This window comes from Mustela erminea, chromosome 15, assembly GCF_009829155.1.
Source record: "Mustela erminea isolate mMusErm1 chromosome 15, mMusErm1.Pri, whole genome shotgun sequence".
Taxonomy (NCBI): Eukaryota; Metazoa; Chordata; class Mammalia; order Carnivora; family Mustelidae; genus Mustela; species Mustela erminea.
In genome coordinates, this window is record NC_045628.1 from 69,999,337 (window position 1) to 70,024,928 (window position 25,592).

The 25,592-nt window shown below is 34.9% G+C and overlaps 1 protein-coding gene across 9 annotated transcripts in view; it reads right to left on the reverse strand.

Annotated features, from left to right (window-relative positions):
* NBEA (neurobeachin) overlaps positions 1-25,592 on the reverse strand; it is a 678,194-nt gene that overhangs the window by 309,123 nt on the left and 343,479 nt on the right. For all 9 annotated transcript variants that reach the window (XM_032314437.1, XM_032314438.1, XM_032314436.1 and 6 more), the window contains one exon: positions 20,966-21,030. In XM_032314437.1, coding sequence (XP_032170328.1) covers positions 20,966-21,030 — 65 coding nt within the window. The remainder of the gene's footprint in view (positions 1-20,965; positions 21,031-25,592) is intronic.

Below are 25,592 nucleotides of genomic sequence, written 5' to 3' on the forward strand. Positions count from 1 at the left end.
CATCCATTTTAGTATTTAGCATTTTCATTACTGTTTAGTTTCAAATATTTTTCTCTTCTGATCTTTCTTTAAAATATAAATTACTTAGATATTTAAATTTTTTCTATAATTATGAGGCTGTTAGTTTTCTTCTTGTCTTTAAATGTAAATGTGCTATCAGATATCATGGTAACACTAACTCTTAAAATTTTGATGAGATGATCTGGCTGTGTCATCAGACTCCATTAATGTGACTCATTTATTTGTGAATATGTATTCTTTACGGTTGGCGCAAAGTTCTATATATGCCTATAATGTTAGGAAAAAGCTAGATATGACAGTGGAAGGAATGCCTGGAGGCAAACTCCCAAGACCTTGATGGGGAATGATAGAGACCTGAGGTAGAAGCAAGGATGGTGATAAAGAGGGCTCACATTAGAAGCCCAAGGGTACAACATCTTGACCTTGAGGCTTCTAAGACTTTGGGACTAATAGACCAAGAGCCTCCGGTATGGAGCATGCCCCTCTCCTCTTCTACCTCTGCCCCAGGGTAGCCCCTAAACTCATTATAATGCATTTGCTTTGCAGTTATAGCACAGCCCCCCATGGAGAAAAGTTGCCATGATGATTCCAGTACAAACTGCGTAGGGTCAAAAACTACCCCTCCCAACCCCCAAATGACTGGAAGTAGTGTCCGAAAGTGATCACCCTACTTGACAAAACAGCTCCTACCGGCCCGGAAAGACCCAACAAATATCCAATCCCCAAACTGCTTTGTGCTTGCTGTTTTCCTTCTGGCTGTCTTTATTGGAGCACCCATCCTCAAGTATATCTTTTTGTGGGGAATCCAAGAATGGAGACCTTAATTCACACAATGCAGACTCTCCCACTGATTAACAATAATATCAAACCCGCTAACTTATGTCACTCAAATCTTGTGTATTTCTTTTCTTTCTTTCTTTTTTCTTCTCCTTTATTTTTTTTGGCAGGAGGCAGGTAGGGGAGAGAGAGAAAGGGAAAGAAAGAATCTTAAGCAGGCTCCAAGCTAGCTCCAAGGTAGGCATGGAGCCTGATGCAGGGCTTGATCCCACAACTCTGAAATAATGACCACAGCAGAAATCCAAGAGTTGGATGCTTAACAAATGAGCCACCCAGGTGCCCCCAATCCTGTATGTTTTTGTTAATTTTTTTGTGTGACGGATATTTTGATGATTGATATCAGAGTATTAAAATCATTAAGGTGGAAGATTTGTCATTTTCTTCCTGATGTTCCATCAGTTTTTGCTTTGCATATTTTGATGCTATTTTATGAAACGTAAAAGTATAGACTGTAGTACCTTACTGATAAAATCAATTTTTTAAAAGCTATATGACCTGGTTCATTAATATTAATAATTTGTACCTTAAAACCTATTTTGTATATTAGCATACTGTGTAAGCTTTGTTTTGGCTACTGTCCACCATATACTTGTCTATCGTTTTACTTTTAACATTCCTTAGGTTTCAGGAATGTCTTTAGTAAATAGAACATAAAAATTTTTTAATTCAAACTCACAAATTCTGTTCCTTATGGAAATTATTGTCTATTTGCCCTAATTGTGCACATTGTCATACAATGTACTTACTTCTAACACAATATTTCTGTGAGTCTCAGTTTTTTAATGTTTTGTTTTATTTTCATTTTTTTCCTTTCACTAATTGGAATTGTGTTTATGCAATTCTTTTCACTGTTATTCTTGGAATTTTATCAGGTATAGTTAACAAAGTATAAAATTAATACTGTAACTGTCTTCTACAACAATATGACCTAACAATTTTTGTCTTACACATTATTGTCCAATATTGTCCAGTTCAAACTCACACATTATATATCATGATCACTTTGAAAAAACAATCCCTAGGGTACCTGGGTGGCTCAGTGGGTTAAGCCGCTGCCTTCGGCTCATGTCATGATCTCAGGGTCCTGGGATCGAGTCCCGCATTGGGCTCTCTGCTCAGCAGGGAGCCTGCTTCCCTTCCTCTCTCTCTGCCTGCCTTTCTGCCTACTTGTGATCTCTCTCTGTCAAGTAAATAAATAAAATCTTTAAAAAAAAGAAAAAAGAAAAAACAATCCCTATTTTAGATGTATATGCATGTTTATTACATAAATACAATTTATTTGCACATTTTTTGTCTCTTTGTCTTTCTGAGATTATTTCTTTGAATCTGACATGTACACACTATAAATTAAGTAGTGGCCATTCTCTCAGTGGTAAACTCTAAGATTCTGATTATCACTAAATTTTATTTTACCTTAAATTGTATAGCATTCTAAAAATTCAGATATATTTCACATTAATGACATTTAAAAATGTATACTTTAGTGGTTTTTAGTATATTCACTATGTTGTACAACGATCAGCACTATCTAATTCTAGAACATTTCCATCATTCCTCAAAAAACCCCATATTAGATATTTTTTCCAAAGAAGATATCCAAATAGCAAGCAGGTACATGAAAAAATGCTCAACATCATTAATAACTAGGGAAATGCAAATCAAAACCACAATGAGATAAGAGATAACAAGGGTTGGCAAGGATGTGGAGAAAAGGGAACACCTGTATACTGTTGGTAGGAATGTACATTAGTTCAACCACTATGGAACCAATATGGAGGTTCCTCAAAAAATTAAAAACTCTACATCAAGAAGATATAGCAATTTTGCTTTTGGGAATACACCCAAGAAAAAGAAAACAGGATATCAAAAAGATACATGCATTCCCATGTTTACTGCATCATTATTCAGAATAGCCAGGAAATGGAAACAACCTAAGTGTCCATCAATGAATGAATGGATAAAGATAAGGAGCATCTTTCAGCCACAAAATGGGAACATCATTCAGCCACAAGAAAGAAGGATGTCCTGCCAAATGCTCAAGACCTTGAGCATTTTATACAATTGAGATAAGCCAGACAAAGAAAGACAAGTATTGTACAATATAACTTATATGTGGAATCTAAAAAAACCGAAACTCCTAAATGCAGAGAGTAAGATGATAGTTACCAGGGGTTGGGGGATGGAGGTGTAGGCCAGATATTGTTTAAGGTTATATACTTGCAATGAATAAGCCCTAGAGATCTAAAATCTCACATTATACTGACCATACAATATTTTATTTTAATCAACTGTGCTAGGAGACTAGAACTTAATGATTCCAACCACTAAAAAGAAAGGATAATTATATAATATGATAGAGGTGTTAGTTATCACTATTATAGCAATCACACTACAATGTATAAATGTGTTAATATGTTATATACCTTAAATTTGCAATAAAAACAACACTAAAACAAAAACTCCCCTTACCTATTGGTAGTTCCAATTTCCCCTTTCTTACTCCTTCCACCCCCTGGTAACTAATTTTCTTTCTGTATCTATGGAATTACCTATTCTGGACATTTCACATAAATGGAATCATATAATATATGGCCTTTTGTGTCTGGATGCTTTAGTACCATAATGTTTTTCAGGTTTATCCATGTTGTTGTATGTATAAGTACTTTGTTCCTTTTGATGGCTAAATAATATTCCATCGATACAGCATTTTTTCACTTTGCCATTAGTGTTATCTACACTTAAATTTCTTAAATGTCTACTCAATAGATAAGATAATAGTTAGAGTCACTATATACAGATATTAGTCTACTTTTCTAATCTTACTGCCTCTTTAACATACTTATTCCATGTCCTAGAAAATAATCTTTGGAACTCTTTTAAAAACTCACACTCTTTCAGGACTTCAAAAAGTGCCATTTCTTCCTGTAACTCTTTCACCCCCTCCTCCCAAAAAAGCTAAAAGACCTTCCAATTTCTCAAATGTGCTGGCATTATAATATTTATCACATTGTTTTATGTACTTTTTCTTTTCTTTTTAACAACTTTCTCTCTCTTAGACTGTGAAGTTCATAAAATTAAGTACAGTGCCTATTCATCTCTAAGGCCAACATGATTTGCAAGGTACCTGGTATGAAATATGGACTCACCAATAACATATGGCTAATTGGATGAATGACTGAATGAATACACAAATATGTTATATGAGAAGGAGGGGCAAAGAAGAAATAGAATTTTAATATTAAGGTAATTTTTTAACACCATGAAATTCTATGGTACATTTAGCACACAGAAAATGGTGTAAATAAAAAATGCTGGGTAACTCAGAAATATCTATTACAGAACATTTTCTTCCTCATAGTATCTATATAATACAGAAAATGAAAGAAATTATCTTCATCATCCTCTTCTTCTTCTTTTTTTTTTTTTTAAGAAAAAGAGAGGTGGGGTAGAGGCAGAGGGAGAGGGATGGAGAGAGTCTTAAATAGGCTCCATGCCCAACACAGAGTTCAACACAGGGCTCCATCTTACAACTTTGAGATTATGACCTGAGCCAAAATCAAGAGTCTGATGCTTAACCAATGGCCATCCAGGCATTCCAAGTAGCCCTTATCTTCTAATGTGCGCCTATTTTCCAAAGGAAATAGAAAAAAACCCCATCAATTTGTTCAATCCTATTTATTCCTACTTTTGAAACAGACAGAGTTGTCATGGATATAAGAAAGAAGTCAAGAGACAAAACAAAGTAATCTATTCTAAATGGAACAGATATCAGTAGGGCAAAATATGATATTCTAGAAAGAATCCAATTTTATGCAGTATTGTTATAATTTAATTGCTTGTCTTTGACTTGAGATTAACAGATACTGAATTTTAAATATAATCTCTGTAATTTGATGAAAGAAAAAAATCAATAGAAAAAGCAATACAAGAGGGCAGAAAAATTAGTATTCCATTATTTATGATGAATGAGGGAACAAAAGCAAATCTAGTTTATATTTAGGTTCTGCCTTTTATCAGTATTATGAATTGAGCAATTTTCCTTGTGTCTGAGTTTCAGTTTCCTGATTGGAAAATGAGGGTGTACTATTTCAGATATCTTATAAACTGTGGGAAAAAATGTATGTCCAAACTGTAAGATTAGATTTTTAGATCCTGATTTATTTAGCCAAGAAGACAGACTCCAAATGGAAGTTAAGTGGTCACACAGCATAGGAGCAGAATTGCCTTTGGCCCCAAAATCTGGCATAGAGATTCTGGTGACACTGCAAGGTAGAGTCTGGTTGGGTCAGAGAAGCTCAATTGTTTCCTGTATGATACTCTTTAATAGACTATTTAGGGACACCTGGGTGGCTCAGTTGGTTAAGGATCTGCCTTTGGCTCAGGTCATGATCCCCAGGTGTCCTGGTATGGAGCTCCAAGTCAGGTTACCTGCTCAGTGGGGAGCCTGCTTTTCCCTCTACTGTTCTCCGTGCTTGTGCTCTGTCAAATAAATAGGCAGTCTTTAAAAAAAAAAAAAAACTGTTTAAAAATCTAGAAAAACCCTAGAATTTAATTTTAAATTTTAAAAAATTTTAGAAAATGTTTACAAACTGGGCTCTACTGGTTCTTGAAATATTTTAGTGCCAACAAGTCTTCACCTTATGAAAATAGCAGAATAAATACCATGTTGTTCCTGAGAAGTGTATCTCTGACTTTAACTTTTTACATTCCCCAAAAGTACATTTTCTTTAAGGAGGGACAACAGCTCATAGGGTTGTGATGAGCACAAGTGAGAGAACACTTGTGAAGCGTCTGATATGTACTATGTGCCCCCCAATAGTAGTTCACTTTTCTAAAAGGTACACATTGATACATTGGTTCTTTTACATTCATTAAGAAGGAAAAACAATGGCAGACCTTGACATTTGTTTATGAATCCCCACATCAGGCTGTGGTGGGACTCTCAAACTGATTCTGCATATTCAAACCTAGATTTGTAAGTCAGCATATTAGTTATGAACTGTACTACTCATAAAACTTTGTATTTTTTTAGGCAAGACCCAATTTACTCAACTATATGACTGGTAAAATACAAAGATTAGAAAACTGGGGCATAGTAGGGGGTCTCTGTAGTGGGCTACCCTGAGTGTTTCTTTGGTGCAAAGGAAAGAAAAGTAGAAAAACAGACATTAGAGACCTGAAAACGCTCTCTCTCTCTACGGCTGTTAGAAAAAAAAAATTACATACAGTATCAAGTTTTTCTTTTAAAACACTAAGTCTTTCCCAGAGAATAAGATCTACGAATTATTCATGCTTTTGGATCAACTTACTATATGAAAACCTATTCTATACAAATATAATCAGACTTACCCTTGTCTCAGATTCCCTAGAAAACTGGAGTTTTGATTTGGGAAACGTAGAAAGAAGGAAGATAAAACCTAAAGGACAATTTGGGAGTTTGAGATTGATATCTAAGGACTGGATATGGAAGGGAGGCATTAAAGAGAGAAAGGGCGGTGAGGAGAGGGAATTAGCACTGGTTGAAACCTACCCCCCTACCTAATTAACTGTTATGAAAAAAGCCCTGGAAATTAAGTAATTATGTTGGATGAAGACTCATTTTCTTATCACCTATTTGAGGCTTCAAGTAAGTCTATCATTTCAAATACATAAAGGTAGAAATTTATATTATAATCCGCCATGAACCTAAATAGTTATTGTACTCCTTAGTGAAGCATAGGGGGAAAAAAAACACTTAGCTTATGATTATATTTATGTTTCCAGTTATGCGTAAAGATGGTGATAATTTTAGATGACTCCTAAGATGAATGAATAGGGATCTTCATCAAGAAGTCATTGCCCTATCTCTTATATGGTTCTCATAGTTCTCAAATTTTGGTATACATTTTGGTGTACTGATCACTTGCAGAACACATTAAAAATGGTGATATAACTCCTATCCAGAGATACTGACTGCACAGGTCTGAGGTGAGACCCTAGCATCTACATGTTTCATAAACATCCCTGTGATACTAAAGCACATTGACATTTGAGGACCACTGAATTCACACAGTGTAAATGATGGGAAAGTCTGGATATGATTTCTTAGAAATCTCCATGTCTCTCTCTTCACGTGGGGAATATGGCACTGCTTAGTTAACTTCATTTATTTGCACAATCCCAAAATCAATCCCCAAGTTAACTAGCTCAGAAATAACACCACTAGAAGAATTACAAAGAGCATATATACATGTATTTAACATTGTAGGTTAGGGTCATTTCTTAAGATGAGTCCCCAGGTATTCTAATACTAGTTTGGTCACTAGATTAAGTAAATCAACTTGTATGGTACACATGCAAAGGGAGTTACTTTTGATTTGTTCAAAGGCCAAAATGGTCAATTTATATAAAATCTCCTACTTTTCTCCTTTCCAATCTCTTCGGTGATAGGTTGCTTAGCTATTTACTCTTCTATGTAAAACCAGTCTCAACAAGCTAATACCAGTATGAAGGATTTGTATAACTTACTGAGATTATAGTTTAATATGGATTTAGAAACATTGCTATTAGAATAGGGTATGTTAAGGTTGTTTTAAGACACAAAAACTGTCAATTCAGCTTAGCAGAGTGACTTTTAAATTGTGTCTCAAAGTAAAATACGAGAAATACACTTCATATCACAACCCCATATACCCACACAACAAACACTTTAGCAAACAATATTTTCCTGAACAGATAATACACCCAATTATTTTTTCTATTATTTACTATTTTCTATTTTGGAAAATTCTGATAGCGGTAACCCATTAAATTGATTTCATGCACTATTAATGGTCAAGAAAATAGTTTCAAAAATACTGACCAGAAGACTCACTCCTGTTAGGGTTAAACCTGGGTCAAATAATCAATCTCCTAGCTTAAATTTTGGGCTTCCAGGTAAACAGCTCCAAATTGTAATGTCCAGAAGGACAGTCAATGCTAACAAGAATACAAGTCTGAAAAGCAATGGAATAGGACTCGGTGAATTGGGAAATACCAGCTCAAGATCAGGGATGTGGCAGTGACTAAAGGAAAGAAGGCTTGCTTCAAGCCATTTTAGTCTACTTAACTTTTAATAATAGAAGCAGAGAAACATGGATTGATGGTGTGTAAACAAATAGCATGGAGGACATGGGGAGTTAGAGAGGAGAAGAAAGTTGGGGGAAATTGGAAGGGGAGGTGAACCATGAGCGACTATGGACTCTGAAAAACAATCTGAAGGGTTTGAAGTGGCAGGGGGGTGGGAGGTTGGGGTACCAGGTGGTGGGTATTATAGAGGGCACAGATTGCATGGAGCACTGTGGCAAAAATAATGACTACTGTTATGCTGAAAATAAATAAAAAATAAAAAAAAAGAAAATTTGGGGGAAAAATTTGGAGGCAAATGAGGCATAACAGCACCATTAGCCACAATATAATACAATGATGCCAGGAAGAATTGTGTACTCCAGGAGAGTCTCTTTGGTTAATTTCCCAAGTCCTGTGCTCCCTCAATGATATCGTTCCTTTTCGAAAAGAAAAGGGTTGCAGAAGTATCCCAAATATTATGACCCCAAGTCCCAATAAGAGCTTTTACCTTGATTAAAAATTTAATATCTTATTCTTATTTCTTAAAAATATAATCTTCTCTAAGAACTAGAGAATAATGCAATATAAAATACATTTCTTTTAGGAAGAAGGGAAAGAACAAGTAACATATGACTTTTATTTACTATTTTGACTGCTAAGTAGCACAATACACTAGGAAGCCTCTGAAAAGGTCATTTTTACTACCCTACCTACCACGTGGATGTGTATATTAGTGGTCTGCATAAAATGTGATTTAGCCAATAAGGGAGTAGTGAGACTATCATAATAAGAACACAGAAAAACCCATTAGTGCTCTCGACAGGATGTGTACGGTACTATAGAGTCATCAACCTTCAAAACCCAGCTCACATGCCACTTATTAAATATATAATAATAAAAACAAATGATCATTTCTTGGGTGCCTATTATGCATCAGGAACATTGCAAATTGATTACTTATCAGGCTAGGAGCATTATAGGTATCATTTCATATGATGCTTACCTCCTTTGATATCTTATTAGATAAGCATAATTAGCCCATTATACTGATGAAGAAACTAAGGCTTAGAAAGATTGACTAAGTTGCCCAAAGTTGCACAGTCAATTGTGTTTGACTTGTTTGGGAAACGTAATCACTTTGGTTTGGCTTCTCACAGGGCATTCCAGAGAGTGAGATACAGAGTTAGGCATTCATTCATTCAACAGTAATTTATTGAGGACCTTCTTTGTTGTAGTAAAGGACCATGAAATATGAGGGTGACACGGGAGTGAATGGAGGGAGCCGGGATCAGTGTGGAAGGTAAGGGAGGCCAATGAAGTAAAGTCCTTGCAGGTCATATTACAGAACTTCGCAAGCAGTGAAGCACTACTGTAGTTCTTTTTTTTCTTTTTAAGTTAGGTTTATTGAGATCTAATTTACAAATAATAACATTAATTCTCATTAAATGCACATTTCCATGAGTTTTGACAAATGCATATTTTAAGCCACCACTACAAACAAGAACATTTCCATCACGCAAAAATGTTCCCTTGTGTTCTTCTCTTGCCATCCCAAGAACTGAACTATTCTCTGTCCCTCTAATTTTGAGTTTTCCATAATATCTCATAAATGCAAAGATAGCATATTTTTGCTGTCTGGCTTCTTTAGCTTCACAAAATTAAGTTCCTTGTATGTTGTGCATTTCAGTGGCTCATACCTTTTACTGCTGAGTAGTATTCCATAATGCTAGATCATAGTTATTTTATTCACTTACCTAGTGATGGACATTTGGGCCATTTCCTGTCTTTCACTATTATAAATAAAGCTGCTGTGAACATTCACATACAGATCTTAATGTGAACTAATGTTTTCATTTCTCTTGGGAAGATATGTAAAGCTTAGAATTATTGGGCCAAATGGTTAAGTGTTTGCTTAACCCTTTAAGATACTGACAAACTGGTTTTCAAATGGATTCCCACCAGCAAGGTACAGCCAGTGGCTCCACACTCTCATCAATGTTTAGTATTGTCAAGCAACTGAATTATATCGATTATAGTATGTGCATAATGCCATCTCACTGTGTTTAAAATTGAATTTTTCAAATGAATAATGATGTGGAACATGGTTTCATGTGCTGATTGGCCACCTGTATATCTTGTTTGTTACTGTGTCTGTTTAAATCATTTGCCCAATTTATATTGGGTACTTTGTCTTTTTATTACTGAGTTGTAAGATCTTTTTTCTTCCCTTCCATTGATATACCTATCTTTATACCAATCCTTCAACTCTGTTCATTTTTTATTTTTACTATCACAGGTCCTTTGTATTGTCACAGAAATTTAAAAATCAGCTTATTAATTTCTACCAAGAAAACTAAAATTGCCTTCTGGAATTTTGATTAGATTTGAGTCTACAGACCAGTCTGGGGAGCACTAACATATTAACCATGTTAGGTCCTCTGATCCATGGATACATATTTCTGCATTTCTTTATTTTTAATTTTTTTTTACAAAAATATTTTGTAGTTTTATCATATAGATCTTTCACAAATGTTATTAAGTACAACAACCCTAAGTAGTTCTTATTTTTGATACCATTATGGTTTTGCTTTATTTAAGCTTCTAATATTTCACATATATTATAAATACACATTATTATTATTGATTTTTGAATACTGACCTCATATCATCATGCAACTTTGTTAAATTCACTTGTTATAGTACCTTTTATCAGCCACCTTAGAACTTTCTACTGGCCTAACTTAACTGGTCATGACCTCCAGCCCAATACTGAATACAAATAGTGAGTGAGAACATCTTTGTCTTGTTTTTGATCTAATGGGAAATTATGTAAGTCTTTCACCATTATGTAGGATGTTAGCTGTATGTTTTTTTGTAGATAGCATTTATTACATTGAGAGAGTTTAACTTCTAGTTTGCTGAGAGTTTTTTATGAATATATGTTGAATTTTTCAAATGTTTTTCTTATGTCTACTAAAATACCCTTACTTTTTTCTTTTTTAATCTGTTGATATAGTGTATTACATTGATAGCTATTTTTGAATCTGAAACCAACTCTGCATCCTTGGAATAAACACCTTTTGCTTATGATATAACTCTTTTCATATAGATTTAATTTGACAATTTTTATAAGGGCAAGTAATATTGCACTTATGTTTACAATAGATATTGATCTGTAATTTTATTTCTTGTAATTGTTATTATTATCAAGGTGATGAAATCACACTAAATGAGATGTAAAGTATTACTTACTCTTCTATTTTTGGAAGACTGAGTATAATTGGTATTAGTTTTTCCTTAAATATTGGGTAGAAATATTAAATAATTTTTAAAATCAATCTACTCCTAAGAGTAAGTCTATTGTTTTCCTTTGTGCTAAGAATGAAAAAAAACTAGACTTTGAATGAATAATGGACTGTTTTGAAGTCTTCTCATAAGTATAAGTAGTGTTTATAAAAAATATCTAAATATTTAATATATGCAAACATAAACAATGAACTTTTTCTTATTCATCTTCCAGCTTGGACTGTGACCCTTTATAACAGTCATATCATAAAAGAAGTATTCTGGTTTGTCAGATGTTGGTCTATACAACAATAACTAAAGAATAGGTAAAGGGCTTTCCCTTTACCAACATGAAAAACAATCAGCCTATGGGGCACCTGGGTGGCTCAGTGGGTTAAAGCCTCTGCCTTTGGCTCAGGTCATGATCCCAGGTTTCTGGGATCGAGCCCCGCATTGGGCTCTCTGCTCCGCGGGGAGCCTGCTTCCTCCTCTCTCTCTCTGCTTGCCTCTCTGCCTACTTGTAATATCTGTCAAATAAATAAATAAAATCTTTAAAAAAATTATTTATAAAAAAAAAATCAGCCTATAGAATACACATGAGAAAATGTTCATCATCATTGGCCATCAGGGAAATTAAATCAAAACCACATTTAGATACCACCCTATACCAGTTAAAATTGCAAAGATTAACAAGGCAGGAAACAACAAATGTTGGAGAGGATGTAGAGAAAGGGCAAGGCTCTTACACTGTTGGTGGGAATGTAAGTTGGTGTAGTCACTTTGGAAAAGAGTGTGGAGATTCCTCAGAAAATTAAAAATACAGCTACCCTATGACCCGGCAATTACACTACAGGGTATTTACCCCAAAGATACAGATGTAGTGAAAAGAAGGGCCATATGTACCTCAATTTTCATAGCAGCAATGTCCACAATAGCCAAACTGTGGAAAGAGCTAAGATGCCCTTTAACAGATGAATGGATAAAGACGTGGTCCATATACACAATGGAATATTACTCAGCCATAAGAAAGGATGAATACCCAGCTTTTGCATCAACATGGATGGGACTGGAGGGGATTATCCTGAGTGAAATAAGTCAAGCAAAGAAAGTCAATTATCATATGGTTTCACTTACTTGTAGAACGTAAGGAATAATGGGGGGGGGCATTAAGAGAAGGAAAGGAAAAGTGAATTGGGGCAAATCAGAGGGGGAGATGAACCATGAGGGTCTGTGGACTCTGAGAAACAATCTGAGGGTTTTAATGGGGAGGGGGTGGGGAGATGGGTGAGCCCGGTGGTGGGTATTATGGAGGGCACGTATTGCATGGAGCACTAGGTGTGGTGTATAAACAACGAATTTTGGAACACTGCAACAAAAACTAAAGATGTATTTTATAGTGACTAAAATAACACAATTAAAAAAAAAAAGAAAAAAGAAAAATAATCAGCTTATATGCAACACTTAAATTCCCCTGGCACCTTAGGAAGAGCTTGTAGACTAAAATCTATAGTTCAGGCCATGGCTATTCTCTTGTCTTACCAGGCTTGCTCATTCTATTCCTTCAGCTCACCTTTTACCTTTAGCATATCCTTGGAATGGCCATACACACTGTACCTTCATGTTAGCATGGTCCCTCCAGCAACCTGTTAGTTTGCCCATACCTGTTATTTAATCAACATATGACCCACAAACGTCAATTCTAGGTTCCTCTGTCGCCGAGTTATGTCAGAATGGGATAGAAACTGAATCAAGGTTTCCTATAAAGAAATGGGTCATCTGAATCTTGATTTTCATGCCATAAGTAATTTTCCTGCAATAAGTAAGCTAAGATCAACAATAAAAAAATTAATGTCTTTAAGAAATAAGAATAAGCAGGAAATAAGGCATTATATAAATGAATATACTAAAAGTTGAGCACTCTTGGGGTTTGTCTTTTAATATAAAGAACTGTGAGTGTTTTGTGAATTGTTACTTAACTCTTACCAAAGTTAAAATAATGTTGCCTAGGAGGAAAGCATATTTAAAAAGTTGTCCTCATAAAGAATCTCAATATATACACATATGCAGATATATTTTAAACATGGTTAAAATGTAATTCAAATAAAGTTTATGATGACTAAATTCTAAAATTTATTTTCTTATTCCTTGAAATCTAGCCATTATTACATAGCTTGCTTATCTTAGTTGTAGGTAAACATTTTATTTATAATCAATGTCTAAAACTAAGTCTATAAAATACTATTTAAATGATACAATTAATTTTGTAAAAGCACAAGATTTCCCCCCTCGTTCATTTGCAAAATTCAGCATGATTTAAAAACCTATTACATGAGTAAAATGAGTAACACATAGTAAGGAAAACGTATAGATTAGGTGGGTTGGGAACTTCTGTTTTCCAGAAGTTTTCAGGGGTTCTTGATTCAAAATTAAACCAACTCTCAACTCTAAAAAAAAAAAGTTTCTTATCTTACAGTTTGGGAAGTTATTGTTTGTTTGTTTTTTTAATACAGATGTTGCCAAATCAAAGATACAAATAGATAAATTCAAACTTTATTGCTTTGATTATTAAATAAGCCAAACCAAAACTTACTGTTTTAATTATTATATAGCATTTGTTAAATTAAAGAAGATATTCAAATCAAGGCCATATAATTACTAAAGAATTATGTTAAGATGCAATATCCTTTTCCTTTTCAAAAACTAAGAAATGCAAGCTATATATTTTTCACTATTTTAAAGAACAAAATAAAAATTGGAATCTAATCTTACATTAAATTCAGTACCAAACACAAATACACACTGGCTCTTATATTATATCTTATATGGTTTCAAAAGAGTGATGAAGGTTTATTTTAGGCAAATGATAAATTCATTTCAAAGGATCATTCAATTTGATAATTTAAAAATGTCTTTCTTATTTGCTTTATAGTTCAATTCATATTTTAATAATTTAAATTCCAATTATTATTGCCAAGATATTATAGGCAATTTTACATCCCATTAACCTTGCTTTGTTTTAATTATAAAGATCCTTTGTTAGATTCCTTTAAATGATCCAGTTTATAATTTCAGGCTGTCCTAGGGAGTACTTTAATTCAGCTGCACATTCATCAACTGTTTTTGTCCTGTTAATTGTAGACAACTGCACAATTGCTTTCTCTAGCTATGATTGATGAATTATATTCACGAGTATAGCTGTTAAGTAGGATAAACATTTATAACAATTTCCACTTAAAGATTTTTAACTTCATTCCTACGAGGACAAATTAAAAACTAATATTCTAACGACCAAGAGAAAGTGTTTTTTTTATATGCTTCATTTTAAATTATTAGAAATAGTTAAGGAAAAGACTGTATGTCCATGCAAATGAGATAAGAGTGTATAAAGAATTTAATTTTTGTTTAGCAAATAGGAGGCCTCAACAAATAGAAGCCAGATAAATGGAGTAATGTGTATTTAGTATAACTACATCTCAACTATCTTGTATGATATTTTTAAACTTGAAACTCCCAAGTTCAAATTTATGAAAGAGAAAGGTCTAAATTGAAAGGAGAGGAAGCAAACTATAAAGTTGAGAGTCAGCAAAATTCTGAATATATGTTGTAAGTAATGACAACAACAATAAAACTTCCTTTTTTAAAGTCTGTGTTGCAGAAGTTATAATAAATGTCATATATTATTTCCAACCTTCAGAGAAAATGGGCAAGAAAGGTGTTACGCCCTTCTACAGATGTGAAACGATGTCAGAGGGAGATTATGTTACATGCCTAGAGTCTGACAGTTTATCAATACAAGAACTAGTATTTGAATGCCATACAAATGATACACATACGTGACGTGCTGTAATAGGCACTGTGGAAAGAACCCTACAAAACACACGATGACAAAACAGGCCCTAACACTGTATGGAAGTACACACCAGGACAACTGGAAGGTGCTATGAGAACACAGGAGGGCACCTCATCTGGAATAGGGGTGGGGTATAGCTGTATAACCCTACAGGGATGCGGTCAAGGGTTGGCACTCAGTGAAGACGTTTTTTCATTGAAGTATGAGAAATGAGTGTCTTAAAGCAAATGCCCATCTTCTCTGTACTGTGGCCGGCTGAGGAAAACATTCCAGTATCAAAGACCGCAGTTTCCATCTGGCCCCACAACATCTGGGCCAGAGGCCCAAGGTTCCTATCTTTTCTCTCCCTTGTTCTTTTACACTGGTTATTTTCAACAATCTCCTTTCTTCTCAAATGTGACACCTACTTCTCCAAATTTTCTTCATTTTCAGTAAATGGTCCTACCTGTCACTTCATAGAAGACAGAAGGTATCATCAAAAACCCCTTTGAGACCTGACGCCAACATAACTGTCTGCCTCTTTTCTCAGTGCTTTTCCACAAGGGGCCAAGCCATGCACCTCTATCTAAATGAGATGTATTCAGTGACCATTTAAAAAATACTTGAGTTCTTCCTTTCTTCCAAAAAATACCCCATTACCTCAAACCCACCTCCAGCAATCACTTTATCCATCCTCTTCTTGACCAAACTCCTTACTTAGAGTTGCTGTATGTGCGAACAACACTCATCTCCCACACATTCCTCAGCTCAGAACAACCTAGGTCCTGAACCCAGTTCTCTCATTAAATCACCACCTTCTCAGAAATCATTCCCTGAATCATCTGCTCCCCGTTGTACCCTTGACTTTGGCACATTTATTGTATCAGTAATTGTAAGACTGTTGTCCCCACGAGACTGTAAGCTCTCTTACAGCAGGGCCTGGGTCTCTACCCAGCATTTGAGCACACAGGAATTCACCAGCATACATATGAATGAAATCAGCACTGACAGCCTCGTCACTGAATCCGGTGGTCTCGTTCATCCTAGCTTGAAAACCCTTTTGCTGATTGCTCATTTCATCTCAAACATTCTAGTCACCATTCTTTCCTTCATTCCTCCAATAAATATTTGTGATTGTGAACTACGTGTTGGGTATTATTCCAGAAACCAGGAATAGATCAGTAAAGAGGATACAAGTTCTTAAGGAAAGTACATTTTGGTGGGGAAGATAGATGTAGACAACGAAAATAATCTGAGATGATCTTACTAAATGTTAAAACAGAGCCATGTGATGGAAGTGTGGTAACTCAATAAGACGGGTCAAGGGAGCCTCTCTGAGAGGGTGACATTTAAGCTGATTCCTAATGATAGAAAACAGCCAATAATGTACAGCTGTGGGGAAAGAGGATTCCCAGCAGGAACAGCAGTAAAATGGCCTCAGGTTCTCTGTTCGCTCTACACAGGTTTGCCGAGAATCACATCTGTATCCTTATCTACCATTTACACATAGAAGCTGAGGACACCTAAATCCAAATCCCTCTTCTCCTTGTCTCTTTGCAGAATTAGAGACCCACGTTCAAGATGTGTATTCACTCAGAGATTTCACAGGTGCTACAAAATCAGTGTAACCAAAGGTGAAACCATCTCCCACCCAGACCACGTCCTTCCTTCTGTATTGTTCTAAGTAAGCTATACTTAAAATATAAACTATCCAGCTTTAAAGCCAGAAATCAAGTTCTCCTTGATTCCTTCTTTCCCCTCTCATACTTCAATTTATCAGCAATTCTCTAGACTTAATTTCTAAAGGATACTTTAATTCTGTCCACTTCTTCCTTCCTCATACCACTAGTAGTCAGTCTATGACATCATCATCTTAAATGAGATTGCTGAACCTCTGATTAAATTCAGTCTAGAGCCCCTGAAGTCCATTTGCCACAGTGTGGATTATGCCTAGCTCTCTTCAATTCTATCACAGCACCCTTAGCATAGCTTAGAAACCCTCTCATGGCATGACTCTTGCCAGCGATCCTTGCCATGAAGCGATGACATTGCCTTTACATGGCTGGTATACAACAGGCACTTAAATAGCTCTTGGCTGACTAAAAAGAGATGTCCAGCAACATGTCTTTGCTGTCTCTTGCTTCCAGGCTTTGATATCACACCATTCCCTTGGCCCAGAGAACAGAGAACCATCTCTCAGTTCTCAATGAAGATGGCATTCTATTTGTATACACTTTTTTTTGGAACCTCCTGGTTTTTTTTTTTTTTTTTTACTTTTATAGACTATTTTTAGAGAATTTTAGGTTCACAGCAACCTTGAGTAAAAGACATAGAGATTTCCCAGATACCCCCTCCTCACACACAGACTTTCCCCCATTATCACCATCCCCTAACAGAGTGGTACATTTGTAACAAATGATGAACCGAACTTAATATAGTATTATCACTTTCACTATATCACTATATTATCACTTAATATAGTATTAACACTTTCGGTGTTTTACATTCTATGGGTTTCAATAAATGTATAATGACATGTATCCACTATTATAGTATCAAACAGAGTAGATTCACTGGCCTGAAAATCCCCTGTGTTCTGCCTATTTATGCCTTCCTCCTCTCTAACCCTGGCAACTACTAATCTTTTTACTGTCTCCATAAGTCTTGCCTTTTCAAGAATGTATATGGTTGGAATCATAGAGTAGGTTTTCAGATTGGCTTTTTCTACTTAGTAATATGCAACTAAGGTTTCTCCATGTCTTTTCACGTTTTGATAGCTCATATATACATATTTTTTTTGGTAAAGATTTTATTTATTTGACAGAGAGAGAGCAAGAGAGAGAGAGAGAGAGAGAGAGGGAGCCAGAGAGCACAAGCAGGGGGAGTGGCAGAGGAAGAGGGAGAAGCAGGTTTACCACTGAGCAGAGAGCCCAATATGGGGCTTGATCCCAGGACCCTAAGATCATGACCTGAGCTGAAGGCAGATGCTTAGTTGACTTAGCCACCCAGGTACTCTGACAGCTCATTTCTTACTATCACTGGTTATACCATCATCTGGTTATACCACATCAATAAATGAGTATCTACTTATCCATTCATCTACTGAAGGACATCTTGGTTGCTTCCATGTTTTGGCAATTATGAAGAAAGTGGTATAAACATCTGTGTGCAGGTTTTTACATGAACATAAGTTTCCAAGTCCTCTGAGAAGATATAAGGGAGAATAACTGCTAGATCTGCAGTAAGACTATGTTAAGTTTTATAAAAATCTACCAACCTATTTTGTAAAGTGGCTGTACCATTCTGTATTCTCACCACCAATGAATGAGAGTTCCTGCTGCTCTACATCCTGGTCAGCACTCGGTGTTGTCAGCGTTCCAGATTTTGGTCATTCTATTAGGTGTGTAGTAGTATCTTGTTGTTTTGATTTGTATTTCCCTGATGACTTATGATGACATGCATATTTTCCTAAGCTTATTTGCTGTATGTAGATCTTCTTTGCTGAGGTGTCTGTTAAGGTTTTTGCCTCATTTTTTAATCAGGTTATTTTCTTATTATTAAATTTTAAGAGTTCTTTGTATATTTTAGAGAACAGTCCTTTATCAGAAGTGTCTTTTGCAAATATTTTCTCCCAGTCTGTGGTTTGTCTTTTCATTCTCTTGACACTGACTTTTGTAAAATGGAACTATTTAATTTTAATTTAGTCTAGACTACCAACTCTTTCTTTCATGGATCATGTCTTTGGTATTATATCTAAACAGTCATCACCAAACCCAAGGTCATCCAGATTTTCTCCTACGTTATCTTCGATACACTTTAGTTTTGTATCTTACATTCAGATCTCAGGTCCATTTTGAGTCAATTTTTGTGAAGACTATAAGGTCTTTATCTAGATTTATATTTTTGCACGTGGATGTCTAGCACCATTTATTGAAAATGCTATCTTTGTTCTATTGTGTTGTTTTTTCTTAGATAAGTTTTTTGAAAACCCTGATACTCCTACCACTGGAGAATATACCCTTTTCAGTCTAGATTAAGTGTCCTGTCTTATACTTGTATTAATACCTATACCATCTCTATCACAGCACCCTTATAATATGGTATGTGTTATTCTAATATTTGCCTTTTCCCAAAAATTCAGAACCATGTTTGTCTCCTTGACTTCTCTATTCCCATCTCCTATTATAGTATTTGGTATGTAGTAGACACTGAATAGACATTTGCTGTATTGATGTACACATGATCTATTCTTTCATATTATAACTACTCATGTTTTTATTTTTGTTCCAAAATCATCTTTATTAACAACTGGCATGTAAAGTGAAAACAAAAATCTATAATAGAACGAATAACATTATGGTGAACATTTTGAAGGTTTCTATAATTCCAACTTTTTTCCTAAAAAGCAAAATAAAATGAACTCCAACCTTTATCACTGAACAGTAAAATAGGATCAAAACTAAAACCTCTGATATCAGCAAATTTTCCCCCCTTCTCTTTTCTAAGACAATAGCTATAATCTTAAGTGCTGAAAATTCAATTATATTAACTCTTCAGAGAGTTACAGACGACAAGATAATTTCTGTTTTCTTCCTTCACAGTAGAAACAAATTGACAAAATTAGCATGTATGTGAATTGAGAGATTTCTATAACTGATATGAAAATGAATAGTCTGGGCAACATTTTTTTTTCTATTTTTCATCCCCTTAAGATGGATAATAATCATGATCAATTTTTATCACAAAATAGTTTTATAAGAACTATAGTATGCTATTATTATGTAAAATTCGTATTTATATTATAAAAGAAAACTGTTATTTTCCTGCATCTTTTGCTTTGTGGTGAATGTAAAACTTATTCTAACTTCTAGAGATGTGTTATTATGACTAAAAATAATTCAGTCATGGAATATGTTTAAGTGAGGAATATACAATAAAATGAATTATAAAAACAGAGGTTATGTCTCTGCATTATAATAAAGTGATAGGAGAAAACTATTACTAAAAAGGAATCCTAAAGAGCATTTAACTTTTTAAAAATAGGTTTCATTACCATATATAAACTAATTTTCAAAGAATGTCTTGTAAAATATTCTTTCATGACATCTCCCTGGACAAAGATAAGTTTTATATACAGTAAGCATTATTCCCTTATCATCAACTTAATTAAATATAGTTTCAAACAAGAAGTAAGTAGATTATGCCAAATACTCAGTTGTTATTTTCCAGAGAATACATTATAGCATAGAAAAAACATTGTAGTGGATGCAGGTCATTGGCTGACAGAAGCCATACATCTCAAAATGGTGACAGTTAACATCTGTCTCAATGTATCCACTGCCAATAAAGTACTGGAAAAATCACAGTGAACAACTGTTTATCCTAAAGTGAGAAGTATAATAATGGGCCCAAACACAAATTTACTTACAGCATCATCTTAACAATGGGGCATATGAATTCCTAACCTGACCATATTTAACATTCTTCACATTTTCAGTGGGATATCCAAGAGCATGATATGTTCAGGTAAAACGGCTTCACATGAACTGAGATGGGCTGAGGGAGCAAACACTGAGCAAGGCTTTGAAAACAGATGGAGTGGCAGATGGGTCTGCAGACTGGGTTCACTTGATCTGTGTTAAACAACTCTACTACCCAGTAAGACGGGGCTCAAATCTTACAGAAGCCTTATAAAGTTCGTTCCTTTAGTTCATAGATGCTTTTCCCCACCCTAAAAATAAATATGATTTATATCTTAAACTTTGTTCCTTTTAATTACCTGTGTGATAAGTTATTTAACTCAAGTATATTTTCTTACTCATTTTTGGAACAGATGGTAGGAGAGCAGTTGCCTAGTGGAATAAAATGTACATGGATTAATTGTCTAAAAATTGTAAAATTAATTACCTTCCTTCATTGATGAGTTCAATAAATGCAAGTCCTGCATTCTTCTGAATAGAATTCTGCCATTCCTAAAGGAGAAATCAAACCAAATATCAGAAAAATGAGCATGTAAACAAAAGTAACATCTGGTTTAAGAATCATATTGATGTTGTTAACAACTTCCATGTTACATCATTTCTAAATCTTTTAAAAATATTTCTAACATATGTTAAAATATTTTGTAAGAAATCGAAATTTTGAAAGTAGCTCTGTATCACTTAGTTCAGAAGATGCTTTTGAATATGAATTCCCAGTAAATTTCAGGCTTGAAATTTACTGGATTGAGAAAGTGAGACACAGGTTACAGAAGGCTCTCAGCACAAAGCCTCCTTCCAAAAGAAATAAAATAACTAGTCATGCAACTATACAAGCACTAGAATCATCAGGGAAAGAAAATATTAGCTCTGAATATAGAGATTTTTCACTGAGGCTGCAAAACAAAAATCAGAATTATATACAAGAGATTTAAATTGATTTGGAAATGTTCTAGTTACACATGCATTCCAAGTGACTGAAAACTACGTAGGAAAAAGGGTTACGAATGAATTCTTTTGAATTTGCAAAAAAAGGGGGGGGAGAAAATAATATTAAAACTATATCCAAATGAAACCTCTCTTTGCTAATCTAGTTTAGAAAATATTTGTTCATTTGGCAGTTCCACAGTGTCATCAATATAAATTTGTGATTGTTATAGTGTTTTGGATTAGGAAAGTATACTGCTTATTTTGTATTCTTCCAATGGCATATTTAGAATATGCCTTAGCCATTTTTTAAGCCCTTTTTAAAGGGTATTGGTTTCTTTTAGTGATTTCAATTTTTTGCTTTTTTATATACCTGGTAAGTTGCATTTTTGGGATTAAAAATCACATCCCTTTCAATAGTACTATAAATAAATGCCTCCTTAATACATTTTATACAAGATCCCTATCGATCACTCACATCACTCATCTATAGGTAATTTTTCCCACGAGAAAAGTTGCTAAGTTGCTACACACCATGGTAGTCAGCTGACTTGTCACAAATTTACCTTCACAAAAAACAGTCTCTATGTCAACCCTTTCCTGTACTCTTGATCATATTGCCTTTTTAAAGCTTTGCATATATACTGGGAATAAATGTGGTCCCCAAAAGTAGGTACTTGGATTTGTAAATATTTTCTGCTCGAAGTAAATCTGTGAAGAATTATAGAAGAATGCATCATGAATCTGTTTCCCCAGAAGGGAGAATCAACAACTTGGGAAAAGAGATGTGGAAGCCTGGGGACAGTAATGATCGTACGAAGGCCTAAATGGTTCTATGGTTTGCTAAATGGTTTTAGCAAAGCCACTTTTAGCTATCATATATAATCTTTAATGAAACTTCATCTAAATGACAAGATCACTATAGCATTTTACAGTGCTTATTAAAACTTTAAAATCATTTCTGTTGAAAATAATTACAGCAAACTCTTTTTCTTATATTTTAATAAAATGGTTTCAATTATCATCGTTTTATATATTTTGTATATTCCCATATATTTATTGCAAACCAATATCCCACAAAATGTGCAAATTTCTCAGGAAAACTTGATATTTATTGTGATATTAGCTTCGAGAGAAAACTGACTCTTATTTAACAAGAATCATGACACTCTGAAGAATAAATTCTTACAGACAACTTCTTAAACATGATTTCCTTTATAATACTGTTTGTACACCAATGCTCTTTTATCAGCAGAAACTTTAATATGCATAGGATTTTTCAAGAAGATATTTCAAAGTACATATTCAGGTACTACATATGCATCCCAAATTATACCACGTCTAGAAGATCATAGAGTAAAATGTTTTAAAAACTCTGTTCAGATCAAAGATCAAACAAAAGATACCTGTGAGGTGCTTCAGCCCATGAGACACTAATTTGCAATCTTTGATAAAGGAACAGCAGAAATAACTCTGAGTCAAGTCAAGGACATTAGAGTTTAAAGGATGAGGAAAGCCAATGAAAGTGTATGACTGCAAAACTTCATTCAAGAATATATGTTTTAGAAGTGTGATTTGTCATTTTTGAGCCAGAGAAAACAGTAGAAGATCGTTTTATATGCCTTTCTAGAAGAGAAACAGTAAGGGCTTATAATGCACTGGTGTTTTGAATAGGGAAATGGAAATTAAGAGACAATACAAAGAAAAGATGTCAGGACTGGATAAGAAATTGGATTTAAGGGCTAAAGTAAAAAAGTGGAACAGTATAGAGTTTAAGTTTTTAGCATGAATGATAGAAAGAATGGTAATATTACTATGCAAATAAGGGTACCCATTTAAGGAAAATCATAGGGTTGTCTTTTATTTTATTAACACATAAGGTATTATTTGTTTCAGGGGTACAGGCCTGTGATTCATCAGTCTTACACAATTCACAGCACTCACCATAGCACATACCCTCCCCATTGTCCATCACCAAGCCACTCCATCCCTCCCACCCCTAGGGTTGTCTTAAGTTTATATTTGTTGGATTTAGAGTGATGATGGTATATCAAAATGGAATGTGGAATTCGGAATTATTTGCACAAAAATATTGTTTAAGGCAAACCATCAGGCAAAAGCCTCTAAAGATGGAATGAGCACTGGGTGTTACAGGCAACTGATGAATCTCTAAATTCTACCTCTGAAACTAATAATATACTATATGTTAACTAAACTGAATTTAAATAAGAATTGTTCAAAAAAGAAGAAACACAAGGAGGATGAAAAGACCTAGGTCTGGATGAATTTTGGGAATCATTCAAGCTTTTAAGATTAGGAAAAGAAGCTGAAAATAGGCATAAGAAAAAATCTAACAAAATTTAAGAATAGCAGCAAAGTATTATAGTACCATTTAAAAGAAAATAGTTCACTTAATACACAGGCTTAACAAAACAAAAACATACAAATAAAACCCTTCGATCATTAACATTCTCTTTTTTAATGATTAAGGATTTAAGTTTTACTGCATGTGAACTATAAAACACAAAATATGGTAAAGCACAAAGTGCATGAAACATACATTGAAAAGCACACACACACACACACAAAAAGATGCCATTCCAAGAAAGGGGATAGAAAGCTAAAGCCACACCAGCTGTAGCTCAGAACTGGCAGAGGAGCTGATGCCTGAGCTGCCCATCTCTGATGCTGGAGGTGGATCTGGGAATGGAATTGGCACTAGATGTGTAGCTAGATCAGCTCTAGAGATGATGCCGAATCTGGCTGTATCTCAGACTGCAATGCTAGAGGTGGTTGTGGAACTGACTCTAGTTCTGGGCTGACTTCATGTATGTTGCCAGACCTGATAGGAAAACTGGTGATGGAGAGGACTCTTGCCAGACATGATAGGAAAACTGGTGATGGAGAGGACTCTAGTCTGGATCTGATAGTGTCTCTGGGGCTAGAACTGGAGCTGGAGCTGCCAATAAGTCTGGAACTGGTATGAGAGTTCCTGCTGGTATTGGCTGTAACTCTGCAGCTAGCCCTCGCACTATTTCTGGAGCTAGTGCAGAAGGTGGCTCTAACTCCAGAGTTGCTGGTAGGATGAGTTCTGGACTCGGCCCTAGCTCTGCAGGTGCTGCTGAAGCAAGTACTGCCAATTAATGATGGAACTTCCTCTATCCCTGGAGCTGGCTCTAGCTCTGCTCTGTAGCTGGCACTGCTTTCAGCTCTGGAGATGGAGGAGGTCCCAGAGCTGTGTGAAACTCTAGAGCTTGTTCAAGAGCTGGCCCAAACTATAGGTGCTGCAGCTGGTGCCAGAGCTGGCATAAGAGCTGCTGCCTACGCTACTAATAGCACTTTTGAAGCCATTATCTAGAGTTGGCAACCTGACACGAAAGACACAGACCAAGATAAGAGTACAGAAGAGGTACTGGGAATAGCAACAGCAACACAACAAAAAAGGAAACCTGGAAAATGAGAGACAGTGAAACAACAGGGAAAAAAATCTGTAATTACACAGTTGAGATACATGAAGATATTGCAAACAAAAAAAAAAAAAAAAAAAAAGAAAGAAAGAAAGAAAAAGAAAGAAAGCAAGCAAGCAAGCTTAAAAGACAAAGTCACAAGCATCTCCCAAAAGTATAGAAGAAAAGATAAGGTGCCAACAAAAAGATAGAGGGATGAAACAATACAACAATAAAAATAAAGAAATTAAGAAAATTAGAGGATCTCCAACAGAAAGACCATATATATTGAGTAGGAACTGTAGAAAGAGTGAATGGTGAAGAGAGAATGGGGAACATGGAAGAGAGGAAATTATCAAATAAATTTAAAACTGTTCCCAGAAATGAAATATCTGACTTAAAACCCCTAGCACATTATCATAAAATTCTCCTTAACATGAGGGTCAAGGAAAAGGCTAACAAGAAAAAAAGTTTGTACAAAGAATCAAGAATAAGAATGAAACTTAACTTCTCAACAGTAAAGCTAGAAAAGAGAAGAAAAGGAAACACTGCTTGCATGGTTATGGAGAACGTAACACTCAGAACACAATATCCACCACAACGATCAATAACATCCAAAGATAGACTAGTTTCAGACATGCATAAACATTTGTTTTTCATCCATTCTCTTTCCAGAACCTAGTG